Source organism: Elephantulus edwardii, unplaced genomic scaffold, assembly GCF_000299155.1.
Source record: "Elephantulus edwardii isolate Elephantulus edwardi_28Jun2011 unplaced genomic scaffold, EleEdw1.0 scaffold00125, whole genome shotgun sequence".
NCBI lineage: Eukaryota > Metazoa > Chordata > Mammalia > Macroscelidea > Macroscelididae > Elephantulus > Elephantulus edwardii.
Window position 1 is genome coordinate 1,790,073 of NW_006399875.1, and position 17,723 is coordinate 1,807,795.

General features: G+C 39.6%; 1 protein-coding gene across 1 annotated transcript in view; it reads right to left on the reverse strand.

The window, feature by feature from the left end:
- Positions 1-8,258: 8,258 nt before the first annotated feature.
- LOC102843704 (60S ribosomal protein L19-like) overlaps positions 8,259-17,723 on the reverse strand; it is a 12,180-nt gene continuing 2,715 nt past the window's right edge. Inside the window, exons 2-3 of the mRNA XM_006893174.1 lie at positions 10,301-10,320; positions 8,259-8,590 (exon numbers count right to left, since the gene is read on the reverse strand). Of these exons, the coding sequence (XP_006893236.1) occupies positions 8,259-8,590; positions 10,301-10,320 (352 nt within the window). The remainder of the gene's footprint in view (positions 8,591-10,300; positions 10,321-17,723) is intronic.

The window sequence follows — 17,723 nt, forward strand, 5'->3', positions numbered from 1 at the left end:
AAAGAAGGAGAAAGAAAGAAAGAAAGAAAGAAAGAAAGAAAGAAAGAAAGAAAGAAAGAAAGAAAGAAAGAAAGAAAGAAAGAAAGAAAGAAAGAAAGATCTAACACATTGAAATTCCAGGGCAAGGGCTTCCTGTCCTCTCCCTGGACAGAAGCTATTCCAGTTCAGGAAACTGATTACCCTACTCAGCAAACCTGAGAAGAAAATAGACTTCAGGAAAGAGGGCTACAATCAGGTGAGAAACTCATTCTCAGAACCAGCACATGGAAGTCCTGGGGAGTGAAGCCTGAAGCTTCATGGGAGGTGAAACTCATCATGGTTGGACACCTGTCTGCTTTGGTACCAGCCCGCAGATCAGAGGAAGATAGACTTCAGAATAGGGGGCTTCAATCAGGGAAGAATCTCACTTCCAGGGTTAGTATATTGAAGGTTAAGGTAGGAGCTTCCTGCCACCCCCACGGACAGAAGTTGCTTCAGTTCCGGAACCTTGTTACCCCACCCTCCAGACCGTAGAAGATAATAAATTACAGGAGAGGGTACTGGAATTAAGTGTAAGACTCAGTCCTAAACTCAGCATTTCGTGGTGCTGAGGAAGGGGCCTAAAACTCACCAAGAGGGAAACTGCTCCAGGTGGGTTACCTACCCACCAAGGAGCAAGCCCACTGGCCAAAGCAGACAACAGACATCAGGAAAAGGGGGTATAATCAGGCAAAAGACTCACTACCAAATCCAGCATATTGAAGTGTTGAGGAAGGAGCTGCTTTTCCCTTGCTCCACCCTGCCTTCACCCATGCACTGAAACTGCTTCAGGTCAGAAATCTGACCATGCCATGCTACTCTGCAGACCAAAAAGGATGATAGACTTCAGGAAAAGAGGCTACAATAAGGTGAGATTCCCTCAGGAATCTGCACTGCAGGCAAGAGAGAATCTGAAGGACCTTAAGGAAAACAAACTTACCCACTCCACAGGCCAAGAAAGCATTTTAAATGGAACAAATTGTCCATCCCCATAGATGGGACATTTTAAACCTACAACTAATAAAAGAACACCATAAGGTTAAATAACTCTTTCCATCCTATGCACACACAATAGAAATGGTCTAACATATACCAAGAAAAACTTTATATAATGTGAATAAAGCAGCAGGTAGCCTCAAACTTTGTGATAAAAGCAAAATTAACTTTCTTCTAAAAAATTAGAGCATATTTTAGACCAAATGATTACTCCAGAGGCAGGAAGAGAAGAAAAAATTGACGTGGACTCATTTGAACAGCTATTGAAGAAAGTATAAATGATGGAAGAAAGAACGGAAGCCATAGAGGTAGCAAATATCCTAGAGAGAGGGAATCAGAAGAAATAAATTTATGTGGGGTTATATGAACAGCTACAGAAGAAGGTGCAAATGATGGAGGGAATAAAGGAAGCCACAAATAAAGTAAATATTTGAGACAGGGATCCAAAAGAAATGTATTAACACTAAGGAATATAAAAAACCTACAGAATAAATTACAAAAGATGGAAGAAAGATTTGAAACTATAGATAAAGGGATAGAAGAATATTTTCAAAAGCATCAAAGGACATAGAGGATACAGCCAAACCAGTATTGCAAATAAAAGAAATGCATGAAAATGCAGTCCAGATTATCAAGACCAAAACAGAAGAAGTTTCCAATATGCTTGAGGAATAAAAGAGAACGGAAGAGATGGAGCAGAGTCAGTGAGACAGAAAACATGAATCTCAATGGTAACATAATTGAAAAAAAATAATAATGAGAGGAGATGGAAGGAAAATGAAGGAAACATTGAAACTGATAAGACAATATCAAAAGGAACAGCATATGTATGATTGAAGTTCCAGAACCTGAATGTGACAGGAAAAAAGCAGACAAAATTGTGGAAGATGTTTTGTTGTCATTGTTGTTGTTGTTGTCGTTATGTGCCATAGTGTCACTTGAGACTCATAATGACCCTAGGTACAAAAGCTCTGAACCCTGCTCTATCCTGAACCAACCTTGTTGTCTCTGACACATCTACCCCCATTAGCAGTCATTGGATCAATCTATCTCAGTAAGTGTCTTTCTCTCTTAAACTATCCTTTCACTCTTCAAAGCATGATAACCCTCTCCAGGGCCTCATTACAACACGCCAAAGTATGTCAGATGAAGCCTTAGAATACTTGCCTCTAAGAAGCAGCCTGGTTTCACCCTCTCTCAGATGAACCTGTTTGTTCTCCTAACAGTCCATACTATATTCAATACTTTCCTCCATCAGAGCTCAAAGGCATCACAATTCTCCTTCTATCATCTCTAGTCATTGTCCAACTTTCTGATGCATAGCAAGTAATTGGGAAGACTATGGCCTGAATAAGGCACACCTTAGTCTCTGGGCTGTTGTTGCTGCTCTTCAGTATTCTGTAGAGGTTTCTGAGAGCAGACTTTCCCAATGTAATTTATCTTTTGATTTCATGGCTGGTGGTATCAAGAGTGTGGGAGATGTACTAGGAAAAAAAAATTTCCCAAGTATCATGAAGAATGAGAAAATCCACATTCAAGGATCTCAGTAAGCCCCAAATAAACTATACTCCAAAAGGAAAAAAAAAAAACAAAACAACAAACAAACACATATCATAACCAAATCCTCTAGAATTAAAGATAAAGATAGAACACTAAAAGCAGCTTGAGAAAAACAAAGAGGGATATACAAAGGAGAAACAATTAGGGTAAGTTCTGATTTCTCAGCAAAAACTATGTGAGAAAGAAGACAATGGGATGGCATATACAGAAGGTTATTGTTGTCTTGTACCAAGTCAGAACCAAACCATAGCTGACCCTCCGGTGGGTTTTCAGAGACAATTAATTGAATGGAAGATTGTCCATCTTTCTCCCATGGAGCAGGATTCCTATGAATCTCCCATGGTGGACTCAAAACATGTGCCTTCAGGATTGCAGTACAACTTACTACGAACCACCAGGCCAATGATCTGATAGCTAGCAAAGCTGTATTTCAAATGTGAGGGTGAAATTAGGTCACTTGCAGGAAAGCATGAACTTATGGAATTCTTGAAAACAGGACCATCTCTACAACAAATCCTAGTGGAAGTCTTTCACACAGAAACAGCAAAGGAAAGTGGATGGACTTTAGTAATCAGAAATAATAGAAAAAAGAAACAGTAAAATGGCTGCAATAAATAAAACCTGGACTTTCAATAAGATGTTTAAAGTGACTAGATTAAATGCACCAATTAAGAGAAAAAAGAGTAGCGAATGGATTAAACAAACAAACAAACAAAAAACCAAAAAAGAAATATCCATCAATATGTTGCATATAGTGGAAGGAGGAGTGGCATCCACTTCCATAATAACTTGCCTCTGGAAACTCGATGAACTTGGAGAGAGGATGAAAGGTACCCAAGTGTCAAGGACTCTCCTTCATAGGTTCGTTATGAGTCGCCTGTGACTTGACAGCACTTAACAACAACAACAACAACATGTTGCATATTAGAGATACATGTAAGAAACAAGGAAGAAGATAGACTAAAATTCAAATCAAAGGCTGGAAAAAATGTACCAAGCAAAAGATCCATGAAAAAGTACAAATAGCAGTACTAATCTCTGATAAAATGAACTTCAGGATTAAAACCACCACAAAAGATAAAAAAAGAGTGATATGTAATATATGACAATGATGTCAGTCTACAGACTAAGGTGCACCTAATCCAAGCCATGTCTTCACAATTGCTTACTATGCATCAGAGACCTGGACCATGATTAAGGATGAAAGAATTGATGCGGTATTAGAGAAGAGTCTTGATCATATCATGGACCACCAAGAAAACAAATAAGTCTGTCTTGGAGAGGGAGAAACCAAGTCTCTCCTTGGTGGCTAGGATTTTGAAGCTCCATCTCACATACTTTGGGCACTTAGTCAGAAGAGACCAGACCTTAAAGAAGGCCATTATGCTTGTAAGGGTGGAGGGACAGCACAGTAGAGGAAGAACCTGGATGAAATGGATTGATACAGTAACTGGAACAGTGAAGGTTGGTGTGTCTGAATCAGTAAGACTAGCTCAGGACAGGGCGGGCTTCAGAGCTACCCTACAAAGGGTGGCTCTGGGTCACAGGTAACTCAATGACACATAACAACTATATAATGATAGGTCAATAGGTCAAGAAGTAATAACCTTGATCAACATCTGTGCACAAAAATGATAGACCTGCTAAATACATACAACAATAGTTAACAGACCTAATGAAAGAAACAGCACCACAATAGTGGTGGGAGACTTTTTAACAAATCACTCTCAACAAAAGATTGGTCAACTAAAAAGAACTTAACGAAGATACAGGTGATCTAAACAATACCATCAGCCTACTTGACCATGTGGATGTATTCAGGGTACTCTACCAAACCAAATGTCAATATACTTTCTTCTAAGTGCACATGGTGGTGGTGGTGGTTGTTGATTGCTTTCAAGTCGAGCACAACTCATAGCGATCCTATGAACAGAGGACCTGAAGCACCCCTATGACTATCAATTTTTGTCAAAGTTTATAGGGTGTCTGGAGGCATGTTATTTAGGAAGTAGATTGATCATCTATTAAGACACAAAGCAAGCCTCAACAAATCCATAAACATTGAAATAATAGAAAATATCTTTTCAGACCACAGTATCATAAAACTAGAAATTAATGGCAAGAGGGAAAAGCTTATAAAACCTCTCAGGAGGGAACAGTCTTTGGAGAAGGATGAGCCATCAGAATAGAGGGAGTACTCAGGGAGATGGATCAACTCAGTGGTTGCAGCAATGGGTTCAGGCACAGTAATGATTTGCGGAATGGTGCTCATGAGAGGCTTACAATCTCTACATAGTCAACTCAGCAACACTGAGCAAGAGCAAACTTCTACTTAGAGTTCAGATGTGTGGATATAGTCAAGTTCCTGTGAAGTACCAGAGACAACTGTCAGCAAGAGATCATTATTTAATTTCAGCAACCCCTTGCTTTTACAGAGTTTTCTTTTTTTCTTGAAATCAATGACATTTTTTAGAAATCTACTTTTAAGAGAACAGTTGTTAATAAGAATAAGAGGTATTTCTTTCCTTGGTCCTGACTTTTCTGAGAATAAGCCCGTTTCCTGTAGATTTTGCATTACACACATCAGTGTAAGTATATTCACTCACTCATTTACACTGCTACGTAAAAGTCCTCCATCAGGGTTCCCAGGCATCAGTCCTTGTAGAGTGGCATCATTCTTGGGAGGATGGAGGGACAGCACAAGAGAGGAAGACCCTCGATGAGATGGATTGATTCAGTGACTGGGGTAATGTGTCAGAGACAATCAGATTGACACAGGATAGAGCAGGCTTTAGCAGTTTAGAGCTGTTGTACATAGGGTCGCTATGAGTCACAGGTGACTAGACAGCGCATAACAACAACAAAAATATAGTGAGGGGAAAAAAATCTCCATCTTTCTCTCAAGGACCACATGGTGGATTTGAACTGCTGAAGATCAGAGACCTTTTAATTGGCAGTACAACAACATTTATGGAGCTTCTTAATACAGACATGTTGTCGTTTTGTGCCATCTCTATGACTTTTCAGAACCAACACATACCTGATGCTCATGTGAAATTTCAGAAGCCGTTAATCCCAAGGGATGCTTTTGCTCATCCTTCTCCAATACAGCATCTGGTGGACTCAAATCATGTGCCTTTGAGATTACACCTGAGTTTCTAACCATTTAGCCTCCTGAGCTCTCTAATACAGGTATAGATACAATAAAACATAGAAACAAAGATGAAAATTGTCATTAAATAAATTCTGGCTTCTGGTAACCCTCTATCGAGTTTCTGAGATTTTTAAAATCATTATGACTCTTATCTGTTTTGGGTGAGAACTCGGGTTTCTTTAGGTTATATTCCTAGGGGTGGCATTGCTGGATCAAATGGTATTTCTATTTCCAACTTTCTGAGAAAGCACCATTCCACCCTCTATAGTGGTCACACCATTTTACACCTCCACCTGCAGTTAAATAAGGGTTCCAATCTCTCCACAACCTCACCAGCATTTTAGTTGTTCTTCTGAACTTTGCTATTGTTACTGGGGTGAGATGATAAATCATAGTTATTTTTATTTGCATCTCTCTGAAAGCTAGAGATTTTGAAGATTTCTTAGTGTGTTTGTTTGCCATCTGAATGTCTCCTTTGGTGAAGTGTCTATTGGGTTCTTCACCTTTTTTTCTTATTAAGGTGCTGGAGTATTTTTATTGCAATGTTAGTCTCAATGGCAAAGATGGAAGCGTCCCAAGTGTACATCAAAAAAATGAATGAGTATAAAAAAACTATGATATATTCACTAAATGGACTACTATGCAGCACTGAAGACCAAGGAGCTCATAAAAATTTACACAACAGGGGTGACCCTGGAGGATCTTATACTAAGTGAAATATCTCAGTCACAAAAGGATAAGTACTGCATAACACCACTGTTATAAAACAGGACGACATGGGGATTGGGGGAATCTAAGAAAAGAGGGTATAAATAGAGAATATTGCATTGGAAGAGATGAATGTCTGTGACTCATAGAAACCCTATTCACGACAAGTCTGAATCATGCCCTATCTTGAGGTAGTGTTGCTGTCACTGACACACTTATCCACATTATCCCAGTTACTGTGTCATACCATCTCATTTGGGGTCTTCCTTTCCTAGACTGTCCTTCTACCCTTCCAACGACAATGTCCTTCTCCAAGGATTCGTCCCTCCTGGCCACATACCAAAATTATGTAAGATATATCTTCAAATCCTATCCTCCACCTGTTTTCATCCTCTCCAGGACAGACCCGTTTGTTCTCTTACTGGTCCAGGATATGATCTATATTCTTCCCTAGCACCACAACTCAAAGGCATAAATTATTCTTCTGTCAACCCCGGTGATTGTTTGCATTTAAACGTTCCTGCTTGTCTAGTGTGTGTGGCTCTATTGTACATAGACACACACACACACTCACTCACATGGCCTATATTCATAGACACCCTAGCCAGTCAGTTTGATCTGCTTTAGAATGATGGATAGTTAATTACTCAACCACTCTGTAAAGCAAAGGATACTATTGAATTGTGGAGAGGTCGTTACTGTTGTTGTTAGGTGCCATTGAGTAGAATATGACTTATAGTAAAACTATGAACAACAGATCTGAACCCTGTCCTATCCTGTGTGTCCTCACAACCTCAAACTCATTGCTACAGTCACAGTGTCAGTCCTTCTGATTGAAGGTCTTTTTCTCCTTCACTCTCCCTCCATCTTCCCAACATGATGTCCCTCACGAAAGGACAACCCCTACTAGTAACATACTGAGAATATGTGAGATAGTTTCATCATCTTTGCCTTTAAGGAGCACTCCGGCTGCACATACACCAAGACATATCTGTTTGTTCTTTTGAGAGTCCATGAGATATTCAACATTGTTCTCCAAAAGCATAATTCAAAGGTAGCTAGTCTCCTTCTGTCATTGTCCAGCTCTCAAATACATAGCAAGTAACTGCAAAGACCATGGCCTGAATCAGCACATTTTAGTCCTCATACTGATATTGTCAGTCCTCAATTAAAGAACAAATTGGAAGCTCTGAATTGCAATACTTAAGAATGCTGCAGATACAATGTTGAATGACCCAGGATGCATCAAAAGAGGATTGAAGGAGAACACAGAGGAACTACACAAAAAAGAATTGGCTGACACAGAAGAATTTGAGGAAATAATATATGATCAAAACCCTATGGTAATGAAGGAGGAAGTTCAAGCTGCTCTGAAGGAATTGGCAAAAAAGCAAGCATGCTGGGTTTAGAAAAGGCCATGGTGGGGTTATCATAGCCAATGTTAGCTGGATCTTGGATAAAAGCAGAGTAATAGAGGAATGTCTATCTGCGTTTCACTGATTATGCAAAGGCAGTCGACTGTGTGGATCACAACAAATTGTAGAGAAGACACAGGGTAAGAGGTACTTAACTCAGTGATTAGAGAAATGGGATTAAGTCTGTTGAAAATGAGATTAATTTAGGATATTGAAAGTTTCAGAGCCAATGTACATGGTGTTGCTATACATAGCAGGTGACTCAATGGTACAAAACAACAAGAATAACAACCTGAAATTGAGGTTTCTCTAAATTTTTATTATTTTTTTTTTGGCAGACAAAGGCTGGTTTTATTGAATGACCTATATAACTGCCAAGGCCACTATGTACAGAGAGGAGAGGAGCTTTATTTCTTGGTCTCTTCCTCTTTAGACAGAGTCTTGATGGTTTCTTCTTTCTTGGCCTGGAGCCACTCCTCACGTCGTTTGCGTGCCTCCTTGTTCTTAGATCTATGGGCCTCAGCCTGGTCAGCCAGGAGCTTCTTGCGGGCTTTATCTGCCTTCAGCTTATGAATGTGTTCCATAAGAATTCGCTTGTTTTTGAACACATTCCCCTTTACTTTCAGGTATAGGCTGTGATACATGTGGCGATCAATCTTCTTAGACTCTTGGTATCTTCTGAGCAGCTGGCACAAAATGCTCATCCGCCTCCTCCAGGTCACCTTCTCGGGCATTTTTGGACACAGAGTTTGTAACAGTCAAAAACAGGTATGAATCCAGTCCTATCAAATTCTTAAAGTTAAGTTCAAGGTCACAATTATATGGCCTCTTTGTATAAAGGAAGATAGTGTTGTCAAGCCAACTAACATTGATAGCAACTTTATGTACAATATGCACTCCATGTTCAACTGAATGGAGACACTGTCCAGTCCTATGCATCCTAACAACCACCACTATGCTTGAACTCATTCTCACAATCTATCTCTATGAAAATATTTCTCTTATTCTTTGACCTTCCGTGATAGAATTAATACTTGCTCAAGTAAGTCCCTTGTAGCTTGCCATGTTGTTGCTGTTGTTATGTACCATTGAGTTGCCTGAGACTCATAGAGAACTTACGTACAACAGCTCTGAACTCTGCCTTGTCCTGAGCCAGTCTCACGGACTCCATCACATCTACACCCATTGCCCCAGTTACTGTATCAATCCATCTCATTCAGGATCTTCCTTTCCTGCACTGTCCTTTCACCCTTCTAGGCATGATGCCCTTCTTCAAGGAGCACTCCCTCCTGGCCATGTGCCCAAAGTATGTAAGACAGAGCATCATAATCCTAATTTCCAAGAAGAAACTTGATTTTACCCTCTCCAAGACAGACCTATTTGTTTTCTTGGTGGTCTGTATGTTCAAGACTCTTCGCCCGCACCATAACTCGAAGGCATCAATTCTTCTTCTGTCGTCCTTAGTTATTGTCCGGTTCTTTGACGCATGACAAGTAATTGTGAAGGCCATGGCCTGGATCAGGTTCACCTAGTCTTTAGATTGACATCATTGCTTCTCAGTACTCTGGAGAGGTCCCTGATAGCAGATTTTTCCAGTGCATTTCGGTTTTTCATTACCTGACTGCTGGTTCCAAGAGTGTTGATTGTGGAGTTGAGCAAGCTGTAACTGTTAACCTCAATCTCTTCTCCATCTATCATGGTGCTGACTATTGGCCCAGTGGTGAGAATCTTTGTCTTCTTGATGTTGAGCTTCAATCCATATTGAAGACTACAGTCCTTGACTTTCTGCAACAACATTGTTATTATTTTGACCAACTTTTACTCTCTTGGTGTCTGGTTTTCCGAGATTTTATTGTTCACCCTGTTGTGCTGATGGGCAGTTTTGCAGGTACAGTATCCTTGACTGACAGGTGTCTTTCTTTGAGTGTAGATATATTGATGTATGTCATTCCACTGTTCTGCTTGCATAATTTCTGTTGAAAAACTTGCACTTAATCTTATTTGCTCCTCTTCATAGGTTGCTCTGCCTTTTTCTCTAGCTGTTTTTAGAATTCTCTCCTTGTTCTTAATTCTGGTAATTTGTCTACAATATCTCTTGGAGTTTTTCTTTTGAGGTCTATTCTATTTGAGATTTGCTCAGCTTCTTGGATGCTGTTTTCTTATTCTGTAGGATAGCTGCAAAGTTTTCTTCCTATAACTATGCCACAGTTTTTAAAGACAATTTTTTTGCTGCTTCTTTTTCTGCAATTCCAGTTATGCGCATATTACTCCTCTTGATGGTGTCCTATATTACTCTTAGGCTTTCTTCCTTTTCCTTTCTTCTTGGTCCTGCTTTTCACTCTAGCAGATCAGTGCTTGGGGACTTTACCTTCTGTTTCATTGATTCTGTGTTCTATCTCTTCAAATCTGCTTATTTGACAGCTTCAGACACATTGGTGTTAATAGTCTCCATTACTAGTTCCTGTTTTTCTATGTTTTCTAAAGCCTCGGTGATTTTATCTGCTTTGTCTTGTACTTTTTTTTTTAAAGTTCCTCTTGGATTTTGAATGTACAGTCTTCCAATTTCACAATTTTTAATTTTGTCTATTGAAAACACATGATAATTGTTCTTTTGAATTCTATATCATGAAGTTCAATCAGAGTTTCTGCCTTTAGAAAAGTCAGTGATTCTGTATTTTGGTCCCTTTTTGGGTGGCATCTTGCTGTTGTGTTGTATAGGGTGTGAGGTATTCTGCTTCTTCCATACTATTACTATGATAGAGTTTTCCTTGTCTGGGCTCCTCGCAGGTCCTGAATCTGGCCACCTGGGGTACTCCCTGCTCTGGTGAAAAGGAGCGCCACTCGTTCTGCCTGAAGACCTCTGTGGTCTCTGTGATCAGGGGAAAATTGGGCCCAAGTGGGACGTTTAACTACTCAGGGAAGGGGAAGACTCCTAAGGTCCTCTCTGGCCGTGAGGGATCTCACTGAATCTGGGGAGGAGAGGTAAATTCTCTGTGCTTGAGGTCCTCTCATCCTGTGGTCCATGGGAAATCTTACTTTAGCTGAGGAACACACAGGGAGTACAATTCGCCCTACTTCAAGTTCTCTCCAGTCCTGTGGCTGGTGGAAAGCTTCCCTCTTCAGGGAAGTGGAGGGAAGGGTAACTTCCCTTTCCTAAAGTCCTTAAAGTCCTCTCTGGCCCACAGAGGCTGGCAAGGAAAGCTTCCATGGCTGGGGCACTCACCACTCCAAGGAAGCAGAAGGCTACTCTCCCTTTTTAAAGTCCTTATAGATCTTCTAAATTAAACATTTGAAAATATTATAGCTAAGGAACTCCACTGGCATGGTGCCAGTTCGCATAACCCAGAGGTCACTGGTTTGAATCTACTAGTTTCTCCTAAGAAGACACATAGTCTCCATAAACATTTACAGCCTTGGAAGCATGATCAGAGGCAGAACTGATTTGAAGGCAGTAATTTTTCAGTTTTTGTTTTATTTCTTCAGTCAGGCACACCTTAGTCTTCAAAGGGATGTCTTCCCCACCCCCCCCCCATCGATTTAAAGAGATCAGTTTTAAGAGAGTTACCCAATGCAGTACAACAAGATGATCTTTGATTTCTTCAATGCTGCTTTTCATGGGCTTGATTGTGGATCCACGAAAAATGAAATTCAAGACGATGTTAATCTTTCCTCCAATTATTGTTATCTCTTGATCTAGTTATATGATACTTAGGGATTCAGTGCCAGTTCTGAGTCACTTAGAGATCTCAGGGACTCTTAAATGAGCAGAAGAGAGCTACAATTGGACAGAAGTCAAACTAACAGCCGAACTGTTCCCTCTCTGTGTTCTTCCTGGAAAGGGGCCTAAAATAATGGTTTACCAACATAGCCCTATGAAGCAAGACTGCATCTACAGAGATCTAGGAGATGGGGCTAAGGGATCAATTGGAAACATGTAGGTGGACTTAGGTCCCTATGAATCACGTATAGTAGAGTGAGCTAAATACTTCTGGAGGTTAGATAAGTGAATGTTTACATCTTCTTTAAAATCCCAGAGTGTTAGGTTTGTAAAACTGTCCTCTGAGATTTGTGACGTAATGGATTTCCTTGGAGAAAATCACCCAGTTTACTTTTCTTAACTTCTTTTAAGTGATATTTATCCTCAGTGCAAGCAAGCACGCTCTGTTTGGAACCAATCATGGGAATAGAATACAGGTGGGGAGTGACACAGAATTCTGTTCAAGGCCCCATGGCTCTGCCATGCCAAATACCACAGCTACATTCAAGTTGTTTGCCAAGCCTCTTATGAAAAGGTCTACCCAGGGGTAAAGAGGGAGCCAATGAAGTTGTAAGGTCAAAGTCAGTGTCAAAGTAGTGTCTCAGAATCTTTATATGATCTAGGGGTAGAGGCACTTCTTTTCATATTTTTAGGCGTTGTTGAATCAACCGCAGCTCATAGGAACCCAGTGAACAGTAGATCAAAATCTTGCCCTATCCTGTGCCCTCCACACAAGCCCATTGCTGCAGTCACCGTTTTCAATCCATCTTATTGAGGGTCTTTCTTTTTTCCCCCTGACTCTCTCCTTTACCTCTCCCAGGCTGATGTCTGCCTCCAGGAACAAGTTCTTCTAGAAAACATGACTAAAGTAAGTGAGGCGAAGTAAGAGCACTCTAGTTGCACTTCCTTTAAGATAGATTTTCGGTTGTTGTTCTTTTGAAAGTCTGTGTCATATATTCAATATTCTTCACTAACATCAGAATTCAAAGACATTGATTTTCCTTTGTTTTTATTAATTCTTCAGCTTTCAGATGCATAGGAAGTAACTGAAAATCTATGGGTTGGTTAAGGTGCGCCTTGGTCTTTAAACTGACATTTTTGCTTTTTAGTTCTTTGAAGACGTTCTTGACAGTAGATTTTCCCAATGCAAAACATTTTGATTTCTTGATGGCTGCCACGTGGGTGTTCATTATAGATCCAAATAAAAGAAAATTCTTGGAAACTTCAGTCTTTATCTATCATGAAGTGCCTATTAGTCCAATGATGAGGATTTTTGCTTTCTTTGTGTTGAAATGCAATCCAAATTAAATGTTGGTGTCTTCGATTATCATCATGTCTTCCTTACTTTCTGCAAGTAATGTTATTCCATTTACATAATGCAGCGTGTCAATGATTCTTCTTCCGATCTTAATATCACACTCTTATTCACATAGTCCTGAGTGACTAATTTGCTCATCATATGGATTGCATAGGTATTGTTGTTGTTATGTGCTATTGATTCACTTGTGGCTCATTGAGACCCCATGTACAATAGCCCTGAAACTTGCTCTATCCTGTGCCAACCTTATTGTGCATAGGTTTTAAGAAAGGATATAGTCCTGCAATCGGTGTTTGGCAGTTAGAAAAAGACAGGATAGCATGCCTGCTCACTGTTACTTCTCAGCAGTTGCAAAGATATGCAAAGTCCTTCTCATATGGCAAGAGATTTCTCAATTAGACAACTATACCACTACATCTTCTTAGGAAATGGAATAAGAGTAAGTAATGTTGTTATTGTTGTTGTTGTTGTTGTTGTTAAGTGCTGTTGAGTCATAGACAACTCATAGCAACCCTATGAATGAATGACCTGAACACTTGTATAACTTTCATCCTTTCTCCACGTTCACAGAGTTTCTGGAGGTAAGCTATTTTGCAAATGGACAGACCAGTGCTATATCACTTAGAAGAATATTTGGCCAAAGCCAATTAAAATCATGTTTGAGGGCCACAGGCTAAAATAACCTACCTTTGGCTTGGTAGCATCACTTGTTGTCCACTAGACCAACTGGGCTTCCTCTATGTTGTTATTGTTAAGTGCCGTTGAGTGATAGACGATTCATAGTGGCCCTATGAATAAGAGACCTGAAAACTTGTATAGAATCTACCCAAGAGTCAACAGCTTGTTCTCACTACCCATTTGGACAAAATAATGATTAACGTTGTTGTTATATGCCGTCAAGTTGCCTGCAGCTCATAGTGACCCTTGTACAACAACTTTGAATCCTGCACTATCTAAAGTCAATTTCATTGTTTCTCACACAGTTACCCCCACTACCCTAGTCATTAAGTCAATGCATCTCTTCCTCTCTTGTGCTGCTGTCCCTCCACTCTTCCAAGCATGAGGCACCTCCCTCTTTAAGTACTGGTCCTTCCTGGCAACATATCCAAAGTACATGAGACAGAGCTTCAAAATCCTTGCCTTCAAGGAACAGCTTGATTTCACCCTCTCCAGCATGGACGTATTTGTTCTCTTAGCAGTGCATAGCATGTTCGCTACTCTTCTCCCTAACCACAACTCAAAGACGTTGAGTGTTTGATCATCCTTAGTCATTGTCCAACTCCTGACCCATGCCATGGTCTTCACCAATAATGATTGCTTAATGTAAAGGAAAAAGAAAAAAAAAGAATTTGAACAATGCTCTCTGAAGTTACCTGGCTGTAGATAATAACCCACAAAGACATCCTAGCAAGAATGTATTTATAGTGATGTCAATAAGGACACCCTGAAGATTTTCTAGCAAGTGTGCCAAATTTACAACAGATTCAAAAAAGTGGTTGTGATAGGGGTGCCATGAAGACCTTGTAGAAAGAACCACATTTTTAGAGCCTGTTTCAAAGGTGGTGATAATGAGGTCATCCGAAGACCTTCAGCAACAGCATCTGCATGCAGAGTCAGTTTTAATACTGAGCTCCAATCACCTTTCCTCATTAAAGCCCGTATGCAAATTGTTTTCTCCTCTGCCACAACAACCTCGCAAAGGATAAATGTCTGTCTTCTCTTTACCTTTTTTGTCTCAGATGGGACTGAGTTGATGTCAACTGAAGATGTCACGATTTTCCTCAGGAAAGACAGCTTCGCTATCAGTCATGCACCCAGCAAATTCTTCATTGGAAAGTCCCCTTATCAAGATTGCGTGCAATCGGCAGAGCTGTTTTGAAAGTCAATGCCTTGCTCTTTTTTGAAAGCTGCACTTGCCATGTGTTTTCAGATGCAGGCTTCAAACTGTCAGAGTTTCGTTTCTGTTGATAAACCTGGCCAGGGATTGATGCCCAGCGGGTGGTCTGACTGGAAATTATGATACAAAACTTGAATTAAATTTATTCTCTTGGTAGCTCAGGGAAAGAAAGCAGAGAAGACACATATTTTTGTTTTTGTATTTTTGAAAGCTGCCTGAATGGATCATCCGTAATTGTGATCGGTCAATGAATGTCTTGCTTTTCCCCGTTTAATGACATTTCTTTCACACGTAGTACTTGGCTAGATAATATTTCTGTCGACATTTGAATCCAGTGGCTTTCAAGAGATGCTGCTAAGGGGTGACGATGGGCTGTGGGGGTTGTTAATCATAGGATTGTACAATTCAATGGGTCCGGGCGTATGAAGGAAATGGGAAGGATATTGGGTGAAAAACAATCCATTTGGACATTGTAAATAAATCAGCATACATATTTTTTAAAAGATCCTACTAGCTGTTTACTTATTAGCTCTGAAATGTTAGCTGACCATTGCTTTGAATATAGGTATCAGAAAAAAAAAATCACTGGTTTATCATTAACAGTATTAAATATTAACACTATACACCTCAGTGAAATTTTGTTATGTTGTCAAAGAAAGCATTTTCCAATACAAGTTCTTCTGTTTTAAGTTAAATATTTTAGAATCTACAGAAAATAATGAGAACTGCACATCTAAAATAAACTGTGCACTCCAAGTACTAAGTCAAAAATCAAATGACTACAGAATTTGTTTCAGAGAAATAAAAATGTTTTAAATTATATAGTGATGATAGTTGCTCAAGTTGGTGAGTGTAAGAAAAACTGATTAAGTTCACACATTTGAGGGTGAATTTTATGGTGTAAGAATTGTATGTATCTCAATAAAATGTTAATAATACTACTTGAGAACAACATTCTCTCCTGTTAAATATAAAACACATCTCAAAATAAGGTAAAAAATTGCTTACAATTGGACCATGACAAATAGAAAAGATGGAAGTTGTCCAGAATTTACTTTAGGTTGTTTTTATTTTTTTTTAGATTGACAAACAATGTTTAATAAAATAGCACTTGAGAAATCAAATGCTGTATTATATTGGGCAAATCAATTACAACACATTAAGTCTTAGAGTATTTAAAACAACTGGGTCACCTTTTCAAAGCAATGCCAGTGCTTTGAGGACTAAGGTGCACCTGATCCTGCCTATAGGGTTTTAAATTTCCTGATATGTTTGTAAAAAGTAGAAAATATACAAAATAGATAGAAGAAGCATCAATACACTTGAATTATAATGTTATGAAGAATTTTAAATGTACCACAGGCAGGCAGAGGAACAAACAACTTCAAAGTACAAACAGAATGCTTCTTCAGAGCATGGCTAGTGAGACTCATTCTCATGTATTTTGACAATTTTATCAGGATGAACTAGTTCCTGGAGAAGGGTATCGACCTTGGTACAGCATAAAAGACGTGAATTGACAGCGTGGTTGCAACAATGAGCTCAAATATAGCAATTATTAAGCATTGCAATAGGGAGCTCTGGTGGCCTAGTGGTAAGAATCTGTGCTGCAAATTTGAAGGCACGCAGGTCAAATCCACCAGCCACTCTGCAGGAGAAAGATAGGAAATCTACCCATTGGAACCATGACCTTCCATGTTTCACTTTACAACATGTAAATTTAAAAATTAATCAGAATAAAAATACAACACAATAAGTAGTAATGATATGCATTGTTTCATGAAATTTTCCTTTCAGTCCATTGTATGCATGTGTATCAGGTTCACAACATAAAAATGATTGTTTCCTGGGGTTCACAGTAAAATGTTCTATAAATCACTGCAATAAGCCTCCCGTTGAATTCTTTGCGTCCAAGTTCGTTGAATGATTCTTAACTCTTGATTACTTTATCCCATTTCAAGGGATAGAAGGGTCAGCAATTAATCTGATGTTCTTTTGAATGCTTAGAGAGTACACTACATCTGGGAGCTTACAAAACACACACTATACTCTTCCATCTGCTGTTGTTGTTGTTAAGTGCCATCAAGTCTCAGGTGACTCATAGTGACCCTGTGAACAAAAGTCCTCAACACTTGTGTGTCTTTCATCCTCTCTTCAGGTTCATAGGGTTCCCGGAGGCAAGCTATTATGGAAGTGGATGCCACTCTTGCTTCCAAGCTTGTTTTAATAGGGGAGCTCCACCCCACTCTCTGTCCACATTGGGTAACCAGCCATTAACGCATTTGACACATCAGTGTCACAGTGTTCAACCCCACAGCAACCACAAGTGACCACTGTCTGGCAAGTGGACACACAAGGGCTATATGACCTAGAGGAATGTTTGAACTAAAACAATGAAAGACAAGCCCGACGGCCACGGGATTAAAAGTCACCCACTGATAAGCTTTGCCAGAAAATAAAATACAACAGAAGGGGAAAAAAGTCACCCACCTTTGGCTTGGTAGCATCTATTTCTATCCACTGGGCCAACTGATCACCTGAGTGAATTTAATTACCTTTCAGTTCTGGGTGTCTTCTCGAAAAAGAGAGAAAGAAAGAGAGACCACCACCTTATCTAAAGAGAAACCACCACCTTGTTCCAGTTTTGGATGCCAGAATGTTACAGACTGAGGGTAAAATATTTTTATAATTATTAATAATGAGACAGCCAGCCAGGAATGGAGATAGAACAGAGAGCATAAAACAGGGGGCCAGCAGTTCTCAACTGAAGTACCCAAGCCATGCTTCTCTGAGTATTCCATCTGTTAGATAATCTAATTTTGTTGTTGTTATGTGCCATCTTGAGACTCCTAGCAAATCTAGGTACTAGGGTCTGCACCATACTCTATTCTGAGACAAAC